The sequence below is a fragment of the Nicrophorus vespilloides genome, unplaced genomic scaffold (assembly GCF_001412225.1).
Source record: "Nicrophorus vespilloides isolate i.1.1-1 unplaced genomic scaffold, Nicve_v1.0, whole genome shotgun sequence".
Classification (NCBI taxonomy): Eukaryota; Metazoa; Arthropoda; class Insecta; order Coleoptera; family Silphidae; genus Nicrophorus; species Nicrophorus vespilloides.
In genome coordinates, this window is record NW_017096074.1 from 26,483 (window position 1) to 43,297 (window position 16,815).

Here is a 16,815-nt window from a genome sequence, read left to right on the forward strand (position 1 = left end):
CTGATCTCAGCGCATCATAACAATTAGTTAATGTGTTCAACTGATCGGTAACTTCGGCGATGCGATCTTGATTGTCCGTTTCGCAGACTGTGACCGACGGAAATGCCGTGTCCCAATCCAAGTAACTTGTCTCGACTACGAACTGTATGGCGTTGTTCTGATAATCGTCCCAATTCGCCAGCATCAGAAATCCGGTTCCGACCCAACTCAGGATGCAGCACACCAACCAGAACAACTTTTCAGTCCAATGCTTCTCTCTTTCAGCCAAAAAGTGAAAACCGTGAAAGGACGTATTCAAAACGTATTCCCTCAACGGAGAGTTCTTATTAGCTTCTTCCATGGTTGTTGTTACCGTTGGAATGCCTCCGAAGTCCTCCAAAGCTTATCAGTCGGAAAATCCGAATCGATGGCGCAATACAAAAGGACACACCGATCACGATCGAACGCTGCTGAAGCTATTCAAGCAATTCCCATTATTTATTTACGCTATTTTATTTTTCCACTCGCCTAATAAGCGATTAATGCGCTATTTTTCGCAGGAATTCACCGATTCTTCGCGTCGCACTATAAATACTGCTTCGGAAACGATGGTAAGTCAAGTCAAGTTGAGTCAAGACGCAGCAATGAAATTGATTGTAGCACTCGTCGTGGTCGTAGCCGCAACAGCTTCCGGTAAGTCTTAAAGTCGAAATGTTAGTCCTAATTGATAAGAAACATGTTTAATTGTTTTAAGGTAAAGTCATCAGTGGACCCGAAGAGCTGAGAAGTAAGTCTTGTATTTTGATTTAGTTGAATAGAACGTTAGCAATGTTTTAATCTTGTAGGTGCTGGATATGGTGATAATTCCAAGGTTAATGATGATGACATTATAGAGTGCATAGCAAAAATTTTAAAGACAATTAAATGGGACACCGATAGCGGTAATGGTGGTGACGATGATGATGATGGTAATGGTGGAATATTCGCTGTAGAAGGTGGTGTTTCATCGACTTATGTAACTGAACCATCAGTTACATCAACCATTGCGCTAAGCAGAAGTGCACATAGATCGGTGAATAAGGAAGCAAATCATAACAAAGGCAACAACGTGCATGGTTTGTAATCGTACATTAACTTGGAATGCGTTTGATCCAGATTTACGTTTTTTTAGGGCAAGGCAAGGCTCATGGTAACGCACACGACAAAGGTCATGGTAAAGCCCATGCCAAATCGCACGGTAAAGGTAAAGCGCATGATAAATCTCATGCTAAATCGCACGACGCAAGAAATCACAACAAGAAATCAAAGGTAAATTAACACAAGTCTAATAATGATGATGATAATAATAACTGTTTTTAGATCGATAAAACCAATAAAAACCATCAATAGCGAGGGTGCATATTCTAATGGTCTGGGCTACTAAAATGTAGATGGATTAGTTTTAGTCTTCTATTCAATAAATATAGTTTGAGAATTCCATAATTTGTATTTAGTTTTCATGAACCGTGCGAGATTTGATCATTAATTCATTCCTCTAGTTTTAAAGAATAAACTGACCATTTTGAATGAATGATACTCTTATAAATATTGCTATCAATATAATTAAGATTCGGTAGTCTTCAACTTCGCTGAATAAAATTGGACACTTTAGTGTTTTAACATGTTCCAGACTGCTATACAATTCGTAATTGAGATTGGTGCATTTCCATCGGTCAAAGTTTGCGAAACGGACAATCAAGATCGCATCGCCGAAGTTACCGATCAGTTGAACACATTAACTAATTGTTATGATGCGCTGAGATCAGAGATGTATCTTGTTTCAGGATATACCGAGATCCGCACGATTATAATTTGGATGAGATCGTTAAGGAGTTGGTCTACTTCAGAGAATTGTCTTTTTACACTTTACAGATTTGCGGATCGGACGCTCCGCCTAATCCCGATTGCCAAATGAACAATTACACTATATTCTCAACTTTAGTACGTGTTTAACACAAGATAAAGTACGAATTGATTGGACATTGAATTTTAGGTGCGAAGCTCCTGCGAGCAAATATTCAAATCTTGCAAATGGAACGATTTCCAGTTCGATTGCTGCAAATACTTTAACGAGATGGACACAGAATTGGGGACTTGCTACAGCATAAACTCACAGCAAACCAAGTGATCTAATTACTCTAATCCAATTCTTTGATTGTTCTTGATCTAATTGCATTTGTGCAGGAAATATAATGAAAATTGGACTCTTTAGTGTTTCAGCAGGTGCTAAAAATCTGATGCAAAACAGATGTCACATTTTGTAATTAATGTCAATAAGTTTAAACTATATATAAATAAAGTTTTAAATTCAATTAACAACATGCAATGTTGTATATATAATCGTTATTTTGTGGGTTTTTTAATACATTTACAACAATTTTGTATGACTTTCAAATAGTTCAAGATTTATGTTAAAAACGTTTAACGTTTGCTTCAAAACCAAATGTAAAACAAAGATTAATGTAATTAATATCAATAAGTTTAAACTATATATAAATAAAGTTTTAAATTCAATTAACAACATGCAATGTTATATATATAATCATTATTTTGTGGGTTTTTAATACATATACAACAATTTTGTATGACTTTAAAATAGTTCAAGATTTATGTTAAAAGCTTTTAACGTTTGCTTCAAAACCAAATGTAAAACAAAGATTAATGTAATGAATGTCAATAAGTTTAAACTATATATAAATAAAGTTTTAAATTCAATTAACAACATGCAATGTTATATATATAATCGTTATCTTGTGGGTTTTTAATACATTTACAACAATTTTGTATGACTTTCAAATAGTTCAAGATTTATGTTAAAAGCGTTTAACGTTTGCTTCAAAACCAAATGTAAAACAAAGAACGTAAGAAAATAAAAATATTCTATATAATTACATGTAATTATAACGATGAGTAATTATAATAAAGAACAATAAACAAAATAATGATTAATAGCAAAGCGATTTAGTTCAGAAAGACACGCGTCCTCGAAAAAATCTGAGCAATTCCGAGTTCATAAAGATTAGATATAGTATAATGATTTTCGCGAAGAATTTCCATATCTTTTCGGAATTCAAACGGAAAACTACTTAAAGAGTTAACGAACGAACGAACGAAAGCAAAGTATTCGTTGAAGTCAAAATGAAGGTATTACTGTACGTTTTGGTGATCGTCGCACACGTTGGTTGCTTTGTCTCCGGTAAGAATTTCAATTAATCAAATGCTAACATACTTTTAATGTTTATGCATACTTTCAGCTGCATCCTTAAGTGGAACGTTACCGTTCATTGGTAAAGTATTAAAGATATATTTTTGTTAAGCATATTAATATAAGTAATTGTTATTGGTAGTTGGTGGTGACTTTGAATTCCCTAATAATTATGATGATTTTATTGCTTTTATTGAGAGTATTCTGACGCAATGCGATAAGAGTGTTAAAAATGAAGATGAATCTGAAACTACTACAGAAATTGAGAAGATCGGTCCATCTGAACCAACAACAGGTAATTATTATAGTCACTAGATAATTAATTTAATGAATCTATTATTGTTTATTGTATCTTTTAGTGATCGTAGATAGAATGGTCCATAAACTAATGAAACACGCAAATAAGGTTTAATTTAAAGTTTCAATAATGTGAATGTGATTAAATCTGTGATGATTTCAGGAACATCACAAATCTAAACAACATTCTGCGCACAAGAATACGAAACATCACGGTAAATACTTTATACTATGTTTAAGTGTGTAGTTCGCATATTAAATTATTTCGCTAAATTATAGGAAAATCCAAGAATCACGAGAAGAACAATAAGCATCACGAAAAATCCAAGAATCACGAAAGAAACAATAATAAAGATGAGAAGCATCATTGATTGTTTGAAATAGTTTATTGATAATTAGAGGAAATTGTTTGAAGTAGATTTAGTGGAATAAATATGCATGATATCAAAATAAGCGTCAACTTTTTTTTATCGTTTTGATCGAAGGTCAGAAAAACTGACCTCTAACCTCACCTCAAACCTAACAATATTTTCAATTTTTTTTTTAAAAACCCTTGTAACTATTTTTAAGAAAATCCTATTCACTTTTTTCCTAATTCTACAGCTCATAGCAAGCGACTCGATGACAACACGAAGATGTATGTAGACTTGTTGGAAAGACAAAATATTCAGCTTTCGTACGAGTGGTCAACGATGTAATTATCTTAAGGGGTTGTCGAGAAATTCATGAATAACTGTAAAAACTGAATAAAAACGAGAAAAAAATGTTCTTCAGCTTATAATAGGCGACTCGTTATAACTACAAAGATGTTTGTAGGCGCGTTGGAAAGGTAAGATTTTCAGCTTTTATACGAGTGGTCTATGATTTAATTACCTTTAGTGGTTGTCGAGAAATTAATGAAAAACCGAAAACACTGAAAAAAAAACGAGAAAACCGTCATTTCTCTGTTACGTATAAGACGTTTAGTATGTGTTTTTTTTCAACTTCTACAGCTCATATCAGGCGACTCGATGATAGCACGAAGGTGTATGTAGGCTTGTTGGAAAGACAAAATATTCAGCTTTCATATGAGTGGTCGATGATGTAACTATCTTAAGGATTTGTCGAGAAAATCACGAAAAACTGTAAGAACTGAATAAAAAACGAAAAAAAAATGTTGTTCAGCTTATAACAGGCGACTCGATATAACTACAAAGATGTATGTAGGCGCGTTGGAAAGGTGAGATCTTCAGCTTTCATACGAGTGGTCGATGATGAAATTACCTTTAGGGGTTGTCGAGAAAATCGCAGAGGTAGGCGCAGAGGAGATACTTCTTTTTGATAATAATTCAATAAGCCACGAAACGATATCATTAATGATCTAAGTCGTTTTATGATTTTTCTTTTGTTCTACTGTTACTTCATATTTGTCGATCTGACATCAAAGTCAACGTGACATACTTGCACAAGAGATGATAAAAATGGAACGTTCCTTACTTGTACCATGGATGATACTTATGATGTTGATCACATACTATTCCCATATGCAAATGGACGGATAAACTTAATATATACAGTTTACAAATGTCTGCACTACAAATTAAACCATTTTAAGTTGGTGCACCTTAACGATACGTTAAAATTAACGATTCCAAATACAAAAACAACATTTTTCAAATAATCACACGCATCACTTTTCCAAGTATAATCATTATGATAAAAGTTTATCACGCACGATTTATTGCACAAAACTATTTAAATTATTAATATACAGGAATGTCGCGTTCATTTTTTTTTCCATCGGAATCCGTGAATCCTCCTCAAGTATAAAAACATGCGAACACAAACGAATGAGTATTGTGTTTGACAAGTAGCGTTGCAAACAAAATGAACGTTTTCATATCAATTTACGTGTTGGCTTTAGTCGCGTTTGCATCAAGTCAACCACCGACCGCTTCACTACAGGACATATTAGACCAGTGTGGTATATCGATCGATATATTGTAAACTTAAAACTACTTTTTTTTCTATTATCTAACTGATCTTTTAGGTGACGATAACCAACTGAAATCGCTTGTCTATTTTCTAAATACGTTGGGTCTATTCAATCAAAATGGAAATGGTAACTTATTGATTTAATTCTTTAATTATTTGTTAATTTGTAATGTGCTTTTAGAGAGACAACGAGATTTATCGATCCATCATCTAAAGGATTTGTTGGAGGTGATTTGACTGAAAGTTTACTACTTGTTGTAAAATGTTATAATTTTCAAATTTCAGCGTTACCGCAAGGAAAAACAATCCAATAAGAATGTGAAGAGTGAAAATGGTTTGAGAAAACTACCTAGTTTTGATGACGTTTAAATGGTTATATTCAATAATACAATGTTATATTAATTCAAGTTAATGTAGATGTTCTATTTGTTGTTTCTTTTGAATAAATAGTATTGTTTTTAGATCATTTACTCAGAGAACTTATTTTATGTTATTTCCTTTCACGTGTTAATTGTTAAACTTCTTCTAGTATAACTTCTAGCCCAATTTAAACATTTCTCTGTGACTGAACTTTCTTTCAAAAACTTTCATATTTTTCAATTTCGTTTCTAAGAGTGAAGTTTTCCCAAAAAGTTTTAACGTTAATTATCCTCTAATTCAATGTTCACAAACGTTTTTGACCTCATGGACAAAAATAAGGCAAAAATTTGCAAAATAAAATAGAATCGTAGTATCAGAATTAAACAACAAAAATTGTAAATATATTCAAATTATTTTACGTAACATCAAAATAATTTATCCATATTAGCAGCAACATGAATTTGATCATTATGTAACGTCACAGGTGTAAAAAGTTTGAAAACACTGTTGCTATAACTCCTTGATTAAATTAGATAATATTATTTTTATGTTAGATAGAACTTCGTCATATGGTAGCTTCGTTAACAGAAGTATGACTGTATAGTAATAAAACTATGATCGTAGAAACTTTTTGTTGTGTAACTACATATCATTTTTATTATATTTTTTTTTCCTAGAATCAGTAGTCCAGGGTTACATTACTCGAAGAAATGACACAAACAAGGAAAATACCGCAGTTATCGCAGTTGTACTTTGAAAATTCTTTACATATTGTACACGCAAAACAATTGTTAATATTTTCCATACATTAATTGAATCCCTTGTTTGTGTCCGAATTCACAGCAAATACAAAAACAAAACCTATAATTTCAATAATTGATTATGTAATAATGAATAGATTATGAAATAAAAGAATATGTAATTTTTTTAATGAAACAAATGTTAAATCAATATTTCTTAAGAGTTTAAAAAAAAATTATACAATAAAGATTTTTGCATTGAAAAAAAAATGATTTGATAATATTCTGATACCTATGTTCATTATTCAATAAAATATTTCATTTAATTATCGATACTTTATAATCAAGCTGTTTTTATGTTGCGCCCTCTATTTTGTTATGAAAATTAATACATTTTGTTTTTAATATTAAAACGCAGAGTTGGCTAATACTAATGACACGGCGCGATCACGTGACTAGAAAAAACAATTGTTAATGAAACAATATGGGCAATTAATGAACAACAACAATTTGTTAGGAATAAAAACTGTTTTATATTCTTATTCCGGTAAGTATTTCATATTCTGAAGAAAATACATCTACTACATTATCGCAACTTTTTTTTTAGTTAAATTACTTACCTAATTTCTTGCACCAATGATGTTCAAAAAAAAAACGAAAGGAAACACGCAGTATTATGTACACTACAATAAAAATCGTCGATATGTGAAAACCAGAAACAAATTAAGGTATGTAGCAACAAATTACTACATCTGAACGTTGGATATTTACAAACAAACTCTTTTGATAGATGCTTAAATTACGTTCCACTTTTGTTTTTGTTGTCATGTACATCTTTGATCATAATTTACTTTTCTCTTTACGAATGTCTTTTATTATATTACTTTGATTCATATTGAATTTAAAAATATTAGTTTCTATTACATACACATATAAAGATGATATACAAATCATATTTTTCTTATTAAAATCGAATCTATTGCTTTTTTTTTAAGTAATACTGAATGTTATTGTAGATAAATAGATGTATCGAATTGCTTGAATACCGTATCGGTTGGCATGTTCGTCCTGGGCATACTTGTGATAAAATATCAATGAAAATAAGTTGGAAATGTCGAAAATTCCGTGGAAAGTGGTATATAAGCGAGCGTGCGCTGCCAGAGATGCATCCACGTTTCAACAACTTACTGGCCAACTTGCTTCTTTGATAAAAGTTGGTGGTAAAAAGAGATCGACAGATGTTTTCCCGGTCCCTACTAATTGCTGTACTATGTACAGTAGTAGCAGTATCTTTCGCCGGTAGGATTAGATTTTTTGTATTAAGATCACATTTTGATCATTATTATTTTTGTTTGTAGAACATCAAAGGCTCCATGGATTGAAAGCAGCAGGTAATCTCTACTGTTATTTCTTTACAATTACGATATAATGTTTGAATTATTATTATTCTGTTTAGAACATCATAGGTCTAGACATCATGGTCTAAACAAATTGAATAGAGAGCGTAGTGCGTATCAACATACAATTTGTAACATATTGTGTTCAGGAAACAATACTGTTACAACCGGACCACCATCAACCGGAAGTCCTACACCTGAACCAACCGGAACAACAACAACCGAAGGTCCTTCACCTCCACCTTCTCCAACCGAACCAACAACAACCGAGAGTCCTACACCTGAACCAACCAGACTAACACCAACCGGAAGTCCTACACCTGAACCAACCGGAACAACAACACCCGAAGGTCCTTCACCTCCACCTTCTCCAACCGAACCAACAACACACAAAGGTCTTCCACCTTCTCCAACCGAACCAACAACACCCGAAGGTCCTACACCTTCTCCAACCGAACCAACAACACACAAAGGTCCTTCACCTTCTCCAACCGAACCAACAACACCCGAAGGTCCTACACCTTCTCCAACCGAACCAACAACAACCGGAAGTCCTACACCTGAACCAATTGATCCAACACCTACACCACTTCATCCATCCACACCCAAAGATGGTAGCAGCACGCAAACTACAACAACCGAACATGATGGGACCACACCAAATAACACCTCTACTTGTGTTGGGGTTAATGTTTGTTACAATAGACATTTAGCACTCCTTTTTGGAATCATTAATAACTTCTACAAAAAAGATTCAACCGAATTGATAAATATTTTCACGGAGGTCCTTTATGGAGATAGCAAAAGCCTGGATTTAATTACATCAATCAGAGTCTTACTAGGATTGAGTTCAGACTACAATTTAAGGGAAGCAGTATCTGTATATATTACAAACTTACGGAAACTTATTGGTATTAGAAATATGCATTTGCGTATGTAGACAAATATAATATTATATTTTTTTGTGCAGGTAAAGGATCGATTAAAATCAATGCTGGATTATACGCCGTTTTGAGTGGTGAAATTGGATTTTCCGGTTTGGTAAGCAATTCCAAGGGAAAATCTGGCAAATTGGAATCCGACGCAGCTATCGCTTTGATATTAGCCACTATCTTCAGCATTCGCGTCACAGTTACAGGAGAATCCTATACTGAAATAAACGGCAAATTAGGCGCACAATTTGATTTGATTATCAAAGTCAGCGAAAAACTTGAGTTAATTTTGGAGGGAAAACCGACGGTCATCTCCGGTGACCTGAACGGTTGTGTTTCTTCTTTACCGAATTTAACAATTGTCAGTGATAGATCTCATGGAGTTGCTCACCATCTGGTAAAAGAACATGGTCACCATGCCAACAAGGCTCACCATCTGGTTAAAGAACACGGTCACCATGCCAACAAAGCTCACCATCTGGTAAAAGAACATGGTCACCATGCCAATAAAGCACACCATCTGGTAAAAGAACATGGTCACCATGCCAACAAAGCTCACCATGAGGTTAAAGAACATCATGGCCACCATGCCAACAAGGCTCACCACGAGGTAAAAGAACACCATGGTCACCATGCCAACAAAGCTCACCACGAGGTAAAAGAACACCATGGTCACCATGCCAACAAGGCTCACCATGATCACCATGCCAACAAAGCTCACCATCAAGTTAAAGAACACCATGATCACCATGCCAACAAAGCTCACCATCAGGTAAAAGAACACCATGGTAATAATGTCCACCACGCCAACAAGGCTCACAGTACCAACCATCACGAAAACAAACACCACCATGCGAATAAAGAACACCATCACCATGGAAGTAATCAATAATGAAACTGGACAATCTACAGCTAACGACGAAACATAAAATATCCACATATATGGTAACGGGACAAAGAAAAACTTAAAATAAACTTATTGAATATGCCTTAACACACAAATGATTTCTTTTATTCTATCGTAAAATATAACTACATTTCCTTTTAAATATCCATTTAATTAAATATTATCTAATTAACTGCTTTTAACTGCAACAATTCCAATATACCTGAAATTGAACCGAAATTAAAATTTCGTTCCGGTTTCGGTTTTTTTCAATTGAGCAATTTTTCGTTCCAATTACAGTTACGGTTCAGTTAAAAAAATCCGGTTAATTTCGGTTCGGCTCTCTGCTAAGAACTCGTTTATTGATACAAACATTTTAGCTAAAAGCAATTGTTCGTTCCGGTTCAAGTTACGGTTCAGTTAAAAAATTCCGGTTAATTTCGGTTCGGCTTCGTGCTAAGAACTCGATTATTGATACAAACATTTTAGCTAAAAGCAATAGTTCGTTCCGGTTCAAGTTACGGTTCAGTTAAAAAAATCCGGTTAATTTCGGTTCGGTTTATTGATACAAACATTTTAGCTAAATAAACGTTTCGCAAACTTTTCTCTAGCTAATCACAGATGGCAACAGTTCGCAACTGATAAAGCCGAGCTGAAATGAAATGAAACCGTTAGTTGCACATTTTATTTCGTTCACACATTATTGGTTCACACACATCAGAAGTTTGTTTTTTTCGCACGCAAATCGCAATCAGTTTTAAATTCCTAACCTACAAATACCATCGTCACACTCTGTATCTTTTTACATTTAATTCATAAGCAAAATCGAGAATGTCTTGGCCAGAAGTTGCCACTGCCAAAAAGGAGAAACGACACGAACTCGTCTTAGCCGGTCCGGTAATCACTGAGAAAATCCAAAAGTACGGATTGGATGCGAACATTTTCAGCATCCTCTCATTGAATTACCTGAACATCCACGATACAAAATTGGAAACCATTCCAGACGATATTAAACTTTTAACCAATCTGCAGACGCTCGTGCTGCATTCCAATCAACTGAATCAGGTGCCCGCAGTCATTGGTGATCTGGATAAATTGAAACTGCTGGATCTGTCTTTCAATAACCTAAAAGAAATACCTGAGAGTTTCTCCGAGTTGAATCAGTTGACATCACTCAATGTCTCCTCGAATCAGTTGGAAAGTTTCCCAAAATTCGCGACGAACGCGAAATTGCAAGTTATTAACTTGGCAAATAACAAGTTAGTTGATTTCCCCAATATTTGCCATCCGGACATGGTGGCACTGGCAGACTTGAAGCTGCAATTGAACCAGATTGCAGAGATTTCACCAGATGTTAAAAACCTCGCATCATTGAAGAGCTTAGATCTTACAGCTAATAAATTGACGACAATCCCCAAAGAGTTAGCAGATTGCAACAAACTGAAAGGTAGTAATGTTATTGATAATGCTTTCATACTTGATAACATGTTCTTTTCTTTTTTGCTTATCAGAAATAATGTTGAAGGACAATCCCATTGCTGATAGGAAACTGCTGAAGGTGGTGAATGCCAGCAAGGGGAAGCCAATTTTGGATTTGGTTAGGACAATGCATGGCACGGGTGATTCAAAGAAAGGTGGTGGTAAAGGGAAGAAGTCAAAGAAAGAGTCTGAATCCGTGGATTTGCCAGACGATCCGAACAAACTGAAACTGCAGGTGCTCATGCACAATGTAAATGAAACAATCAGTATTATCGTTGATGAAGATGTGAAGAAAGTTAGAGGTCATATTTTAGCTTGTATTGTAAAAGGCATTCAGTTTGATGAGCAGAGTCTGAAGCAGTTCATCCAATTGCAAACTAAGTTGCATGATGGGATATGCGAGAAGAGGAATGCAGCTACCTTAGCCACTCATGATATTTCTAAAATTGTGAGTATACTCATTGAAATGTCTACTTTTGCAGTATTATTAAATGCTCGTCTGTCTGCAGGTAAATAATAAGTTGACATACACAGCTGTGAAACCGGAGGATTTGAAGCTTCAGCCATTGAACAGGACCACAATCATGACTGGTAAAGAGCTCTTCACCAAACTGCAGCTCGAAGCGGAATCGCTGCGCAAGGAGAAGAAACGAAACGTGTATTCGGGGATCCACAAGTATTTGTATTTGCTGGAGGGTCAAAAGTTGTTTCCATGCTTAAATGACAACGAGAGGACCATCAGTTTTCCTCCGATAACAAACTCTGAAACCACAAAGGTGCGTAAATCCTTTTGCAAGATTCTCATTCGGATTATATAACGCGTCGATTTCAGATTGGACTAGGTACGACTTCGATGTTTATAGAAGTTACCAGTGCAACGTCTCAGGGAATCTGCAGGAAAGTCTTGGACTCGTTCTTGCTTGAAACACTCCTCCTGTTGAACGCAGACTTGACCGTGGAGCAGGTGAAGAACACCGACGTCGAGGGCAATTTGAAATCGATCTACCCATCGAAAAACGATTTGATTTTCGGACCCGACGTCAATGTTACTGTGACCAGGAATTAAATTTCCCAAATCGCCTCTTTATTATTATTATTTCATTTATAAGCTTATTTCTATTATTTTTTTTGACTTTGTTTCATATTGAATGCTTCGTTTATTTATTTTGTTTTTTGTTTAAAACTCGCTGCGAAAGTTACTTTTATTTCCTTGCAAAAAAAATCAACTTTTACGACGATTCTTATGTAAGTTTTTAATGATCGTGTTACATTTGAAGAAGACAGAAGACAAAAACCGTTTTTGTTTTTTTTTAATATTTTAATAACATACAGTGTTTAATAAATTAGATTAATATATGCAAAGGATTCTAGATTTGGCATTAACTCAACCTTGTCACGGTTTTTACATTTGCTATGTTATATATTTTATATATATATATTTGGAAATTTTTTCTTACTATCACAACGAAACGAGGAAATATATTTTTGTTTAAAACGACACCGAGTGTAAAATTTCTTTTTTTTACATTAAATCAATCAATTCAATGAACTTTTTCGACGAGTTTTTTCCTTTCATTGACGTCAATGATTGAAAGATTTTTGCAGGCGACTACAAGATGCAGGAGAGAAATGCCGCTCTTCACGATCGCAATTGGTGCAGATATGTAGGCGATCGCTAAGAATAGAGGAATTCCCACTGAAAATGCGATGCGTTAACAATCAGATCAATTTCATCAATGTGCTATCAATAATACCTATTGTCAGTTCGCTATTGAAGTGATGCATATACATTGCAGCATAGAACATTTCATTTCCGGCGCACATCGCAAACAACGTGGTTCTATCCGTGTAGTACAAATGCATGATCCTATTCTCAGACATATCGATGAACTTGTGGCTGGTCTTTCCTTGCAAAGTTGTTCTGCATAAGAAAAAAACACAAAACGAATAAAAGAGAAGTGAGTTTAACATTTCAAGTGAATCAACTCACGTATGCAAGTAGATCCAATGGCAGGCAATATCGATTGTCATGCTCAACAGGAAGAAGAACATGTAGTCGGGATAGAAGTGGGCTAAGACAGCGCAAAGACACATTGTCCCACATCTGTCAGTCAATTGATCCAAGATAGCACCGAATTTGGTGCTCTGATTGAAATATCTACAAAGGAATTGATTTTTTTTTGCACATTTCTGAATGACAATTGCATACCTTGCAGCATGTCCATCGAAGGCGTCGAGAAGGGCTGAAGTGATGTAGCAGAAGATTGCAACTGCACAGTTCGTTGGCATGTAGTAAAAGGATATTAGGGCTAAGATTATCCTCCCATATCCTGCGAAACAATATGTTTAATGTATCAACAGTTGCATGGATTTGATCAACTTACCAATTATGTTTGGAACGAACAGGAAGATGTTTTCCTCAGACATATTTCTGCGTTTTAATAAACTTTGAGCACTTTTTAATAAACCAAACCATAAACTGCTACTGATCCCAAGCGGTATTGATGTTTTATTATCTATATATGTCCGTGACGTCACACAGAATATGACGCAAGCGCTGGAAGAGCACAGATTTATTACGTTATTATAAACAGAGAGTCGAACCGAAATTAATTTCGTTCCGGTTTACGGTTACGTTCCAAGTAAATGTTTATCATTACAGTTCCGGTTCGTCTAAAAATTTCCGGTTCGGTTCCGGTTTACTTTAATTGCCTTCTTACTATTATATAAAATTGAAAATACAAAAGAAATAAAAATTTATTAGAGACTAGTTCAACACATGTTTGTAATGTTAATATCCTTTTTAATCACTTTCATTTATAATTTTAAAATTTCGTTCCGGTTTCGGTTCAGTGAAAAAATCCGGTTAATTTCGGTTCCAGTTTGACTCTCTGAATATAAATGAAATATATTTAAATGATTGAAATACTACAGTTTAATACCAATAACATTTAACTTATATAATAATAATTTTGCAACAATCATATATAGATATATAAAAGTGAGCAACCAGCAATGTTTCATTTTTCAATTGTTTTCTTAACTAAATGATAATTTCGGTTTACGGTTTTCGGTTCGGTTCCAGTTTGACTCTCTTAATATAAATGAAATATATATTTATATGAATTTTAAATTTAAATGATTGAAATACTACAGTTTAATACCAACATCGAACATTTAACTTATATAATAACGATTATGCAAATGTTTCAACAATCTTATATATTTATAAAAGTGAGCAACCAGCATTGTTTTATTTTTCAATTGTTTTCTTAACCAAATGTTGGCAACACTTTCAAAACAAAAACAAGTCTAAAAACGAACATAACCTTTTGATGGATGAACGCAACGTAAATAACTACATAAATAAGTTGTGAAAAATGTCGTATGATACTAACGTTGTTTACGACCAGTGCCATAGCATCAGCGTATCTTTCAATGGACTTAACGTCATTAATAAAAATGTACAAATTCGAATGTCGAGGGGCTTTCTCAACAACCTGGCAAGTACAAAAAAAATGCACATGAAGACAAAACTAACATGAAACTACTCTTGCAGACGATTAAACTATCAGAAATGGATAACTACAGCTTCAATTATTCTTGCACGATTGATCCAGGATCATTCCAAAGGATGAGGGCAGAGCAATTCCTCGAGATTAACTTTGATGAGCTCCAATCGCAAATGATTGATCTCTTGCACGAAATACAAAACGAACAGATGCAAGTAAAATTGATTGCTAACTGAAAACAGTGTTTAGAAGTGATATTGTTGTTTAGGTTCTTGAAGCTGGAAGCGGAAAGCAACAAGTGCAGAATGGTCTTCTATGAAAAATCGAGATTGAAATCTCTGATTTTTCTGGTAATTGATTTGTCTTTAACAGATCAGAGGGAGATCATCGAAGAAATGACAAAAAGTATTGCCACTCTTAAAGTATAAATCTTATTGGAATCTTATTGAAAGTTGTATTTTTCATGTGGGAAATGTTATTTTTAGGAGGAAAATCGTAATTGCAATTATCGCCTATCTGCGATTCGCAATCAGTTGCAAGAAAAGGAAACCCTGCTAGGGGCTACAGTGTCAACAAGTAAAATCTTTGAAAATCGTGTTAAAAAGGTAATAAATGCATTGAATATACATTGAATGTATGTTAAATTGTTATTTTCGTTTAGGATATGCAAATGCTGGAAAACGTGTTTTGCACAACATTGCATAAGCTGGAGAGAACGATTGGGGAGAAATTGAACAGACTGAGTTTGAAGCAGGTGAAGTTGCTGGGAGATGTGGAAAGCGTGAAGAACGATAACAGATTGAAATGCGAGTCGAGCGTCAGATTGGTGAATTCTTTGCACTCGCTGAGGTTGGAAAACGAGCGACATTTGAAGATGGTCGACGAACTGAAGCTGGAGGTAAATCACTTGAACATACTGAGAAGGAATTGCGAAGATAAATGCGCCACATTGCAACGATCTCTTGAGAGCAAGAACCACGATATGCAAGATTGCAAAGGACAGATCGTACGTATTATTATTTAGATTTTTGAGTGAAAAGATATTTTTTTTTCTAATTTCATATAATTTCAGTCGGAGCTGAAAAAGGATTTGCAAGATGCTACGATGATCATCGCGCAAAAGTCGAAAACGCACGATGAAATTGCCAAAGATCTCGTCCAAGCCAATTCGATGTTAGTCAACTTCAACAATCAATGCGATACTCTTTCAAAAGAGGTATTTTGTTTATATATTAATTAATTTATACATCTATAATTATCGCTGTTTCAGTTGGATGAATCGAGGGAAGTCATACAATTGAAGGATCGAAGCATCAAAGAAATTAATATTAAAGCGCACAGAATGCAGGAGGAGTTCGACGTTTATAGGACTAAATATAATGTTGAGGAGTTTGCTAAATTGCAGCAGGAATTGTGTTTAGCAAAGCAGAAGGTGAATGATCTTGAGAAGCACAATAAGGAAACTATTAAATGTACGTATGTTGTGTGTTGTGTGTATTGGGAAAGTTGAATAATGAGAATTTTAGTGAATGGTTTGCTGACAAGAAAACTGTCTTCTGGAGATGTTTCTCAGCCAGCTCGAAATGCATGGTTACCGCCCAGCCAAAGAAGCAATTATTAAATATATTGTATTTGTAAGTTCATATGCAGATCGAATATTGTGATATCTTTAATTGTTGATGATGAGATGTTTGTATTTTTATATTTATATATTCAGAGAAAAGTTTTACAATTGAAAATATCTGTATTTCATTTAAAATTTATAAAATTGTCTATGTATAAATATCAGTTATTGTTAATTATTAATTTTTCAATAATGTTGTTTTTCAGTATTTCAACTAAACTGTTTCCTTTTCATTTTAATCATATTAACTGTATCATTTGGAAAGTATTGTTTATATTAACTATGTTCTATTTTAATAAATTTAAATAAGATAATTTATTCTTTTGTAAAAGTTTGTGCCAATTCATATTCATATGCGAATTACAGCCAAACATTCAGCTTTAATATGCAT

The 16,815-nt window shown here is 34.2% G+C and overlaps 7 protein-coding genes across 7 annotated transcripts in view; 5 read left to right on the forward strand and 2 right to left on the reverse strand.

The window, feature by feature from the left end:
• LOC108569367 (sodium channel protein Nach-like) overlaps positions 1–340 on the reverse strand; it is a 2,523-nt gene extending 2,183 nt beyond the window's left edge. Inside the window, exon 1 of the mRNA XM_017930887.1 lies at positions 42–340. Within this exon, the coding sequence (XP_017786376.1) occupies positions 42–340 (299 nt within the window). The remainder of the gene's footprint in view (positions 1–41) is intronic.
• A 265-nt stretch (positions 341–605) lies between these two features.
• On the forward strand, positions 606–1,430 carry LOC108569368 (kininogen-2-like). Its single transcript, XM_017930888.1, has 5 exons — positions 606–672; positions 734–766; positions 825–1,094; positions 1,151–1,287; positions 1,339–1,430. The coding sequence occupies exons 1-5, from the start codon at positions 624–626 to the stop codon at positions 1,366–1,368; spliced, it is 519 nt and encodes a 172-aa protein (XP_017786377.1). The 5' UTR covers positions 606–623; the 3' UTR covers positions 1,369–1,430.
• A 1,705-nt stretch (positions 1,431–3,135) lies between these two features.
• Positions 3,136–3,973, forward strand: LOC108569369. Its single transcript, XM_017930889.1, has 6 exons — positions 3,136–3,214; positions 3,273–3,305; positions 3,366–3,518; positions 3,583–3,629; positions 3,684–3,735; positions 3,800–3,973. Exons 1-6 carry the CDS (start codon positions 3,157–3,159, stop codon positions 3,889–3,891), a joined length of 435 nt encoding a protein of 144 aa, XP_017786378.1. The 5' UTR covers positions 3,136–3,156; the 3' UTR covers positions 3,892–3,973.
• A 3,780-nt stretch (positions 3,974–7,753) lies between these two features.
• LOC108569375 (lateral signaling target protein 2 homolog) lies at positions 7,754–9,925 on the forward strand. Its single transcript, XM_017930898.1, has 5 exons — positions 7,754–7,893; positions 7,953–7,985; positions 8,051–8,163; positions 8,239–8,902; positions 8,962–9,925. Exons 1-5 carry the CDS (start codon positions 7,833–7,835, stop codon positions 9,813–9,815), a joined length of 1,725 nt encoding a protein of 574 aa, XP_017786387.1. The 5' UTR covers positions 7,754–7,832; the 3' UTR covers positions 9,816–9,925.
• A 560-nt stretch (positions 9,926–10,485) lies between these two features.
• Positions 10,486–12,469, forward strand: LOC108569376 (leucine-rich repeat-containing protein 47-like). The gene is made up of 4 exons (XM_017930900.1): positions 10,486–11,256; positions 11,321–11,736; positions 11,798–12,064; positions 12,121–12,469. The coding sequence occupies exons 1-4, from the start codon at positions 10,641–10,643 to the stop codon at positions 12,352–12,354; spliced, it is 1,533 nt and encodes a 510-aa protein (XP_017786389.1). The 5' UTR covers positions 10,486–10,640; the 3' UTR covers positions 12,355–12,469.
• A 46-nt stretch (positions 12,470–12,515) lies between these two features.
• Positions 12,516–13,843, reverse strand: LOC108569377 (CDP-diacylglycerol--inositol 3-phosphatidyltransferase). Its single transcript, XM_017930901.1, has 5 exons — positions 13,673–13,843; positions 13,498–13,618; positions 13,279–13,446; positions 13,043–13,209; positions 12,516–12,984 (listed from the first exon to the last, which is right to left on the reverse strand). Exons 1-5 carry the CDS (start codon positions 13,713–13,715, stop codon positions 12,830–12,832), a joined length of 654 nt encoding a protein of 217 aa, XP_017786390.1. The 5' UTR covers positions 13,716–13,843; the 3' UTR covers positions 12,516–12,829.
• Positions 13,844–14,586: 743 nt separating this feature from the next.
• LOC108569370 (intracellular protein transport protein uso1-like) lies at positions 14,587–16,513 on the forward strand. Its single transcript, XM_017930890.1, has 8 exons — positions 14,587–14,791; positions 14,848–15,011; positions 15,069–15,222; positions 15,286–15,405; positions 15,462–15,806; positions 15,873–16,016; positions 16,071–16,272; positions 16,327–16,513. The coding sequence occupies exons 1-8, from the start codon at positions 14,669–14,671 to the stop codon at positions 16,419–16,421; spliced, it is 1,347 nt and encodes a 448-aa protein (XP_017786379.1). The 5' UTR covers positions 14,587–14,668; the 3' UTR covers positions 16,422–16,513.
• Positions 16,514–16,815: the final 302 nt, after the last annotated feature.

What these genes read in the sequence shown, in the direction of transcription:
- LOC108569368 (XM_017930888.1), top strand. Translation starts at nt 624, where the DNA reads ATGAAATTGATTGTAGCACTCGTCGTGGTCGTAGCCGCAACAGCTTCC. An exon ending in TGGACCCGAAGAGCTGAGAA is followed by an intron (nt 767 to 824) that starts GTAAGTCTTGTA and finishes TTAATCTTGTAG; the next exon opens with GTGCTGGATATGGTGATAAT. An exon ending in CAAAGGCAACAACGTGCATG is followed by an intron (nt 1,095 to 1,150) that starts GTTTGTAATCGT and finishes ACGTTTTTTTAG; the next exon opens with GGCAAGGCAAGGCTCATGGT.
- LOC108569369 (XM_017930889.1), top strand. Translation starts at nt 3,157, where the DNA reads ATGAAGGTATTACTGTACGTTTTGGTGATCGTCGCACACGTTGGTTGC. An exon ending in CGTTGGTTGCTTTGTCTCCG is followed by an intron (nt 3,215 to 3,272) that starts GTAAGAATTTCA and finishes GCATACTTTCAG; the next exon opens with CTGCATCCTTAAGTGGAACG. An exon ending in TCCATCTGAACCAACAACAG is followed by an intron (nt 3,519 to 3,582) that starts GTAATTATTATA and finishes TGTATCTTTTAG; the next exon opens with TGATCGTAGATAGAATGGTC.
- LOC108569375 (XM_017930898.1), top strand. Translation starts at nt 7,833, where the DNA reads ATGTTTTCCCGGTCCCTACTAATTGCTGTACTATGTACAGTAGTAGCA. An exon ending in AGTAGCAGTATCTTTCGCCG is followed by an intron (nt 7,894 to 7,952) that starts GTAGGATTAGAT and finishes TTTTGTTTGTAG; the next exon opens with AACATCAAAGGCTCCATGGA. An exon ending in CCATGGATTGAAAGCAGCAG is followed by an intron (nt 7,986 to 8,050) that starts GTAATCTCTACT and finishes TATTCTGTTTAG; the next exon opens with AACATCATAGGTCTAGACAT.
- LOC108569376 (XM_017930900.1), top strand. Translation starts at nt 10,641, where the DNA reads ATGTCTTGGCCAGAAGTTGCCACTGCCAAAAAGGAGAAACGACACGAA. An exon ending in CTCATGATATTTCTAAAATT is followed by an intron (nt 11,737 to 11,797) that starts GTGAGTATACTC and finishes GTCTGTCTGCAG; the next exon opens with GTAAATAATAAGTTGACATA. An exon ending in CAAACTCTGAAACCACAAAG is followed by an intron (nt 12,065 to 12,120) that starts GTGCGTAAATCC and finishes CGTCGATTTCAG; the next exon opens with ATTGGACTAGGTACGACTTC.
- LOC108569377 (XM_017930901.1), bottom strand. Translation starts at nt 13,715, where the DNA reads ATGTCTGAGGAAAACATCTTCCTGTTCGTTCCAAACATAATTG. An exon ending in GTTCGTTCCAAACATAATTG is followed by an intron (nt 13,619 to 13,672) that starts GTAAGTTGATCA and finishes ATTGTTTCGCAG; the next exon opens with GATATGGGAGGATAATCTTA. An exon ending in CAATAGCGAACTGACAATAG is followed by an intron (nt 12,985 to 13,042) that starts GTATTATTGATA and finishes TCGCATTTTCAG; the next exon opens with TGGGAATTCCTCTATTCTTA.
- LOC108569370 (XM_017930890.1), top strand. Translation starts at nt 14,669, where the DNA reads ATGTCGTATGATACTAACGTTGTTTACGACCAGTGCCATAGCATCAGC. An exon ending in TTGAAAATCGTGTTAAAAAG is followed by an intron (nt 15,406 to 15,461) that starts GTAATAAATGCA and finishes ATTTTCGTTTAG; the next exon opens with GATATGCAAATGCTGGAAAA. An exon ending in CAATAAGGAAACTATTAAAT is followed by an intron (nt 16,273 to 16,326) that starts GTACGTATGTTG and finishes TGAGAATTTTAG; the next exon opens with TGAATGGTTTGCTGACAAGA.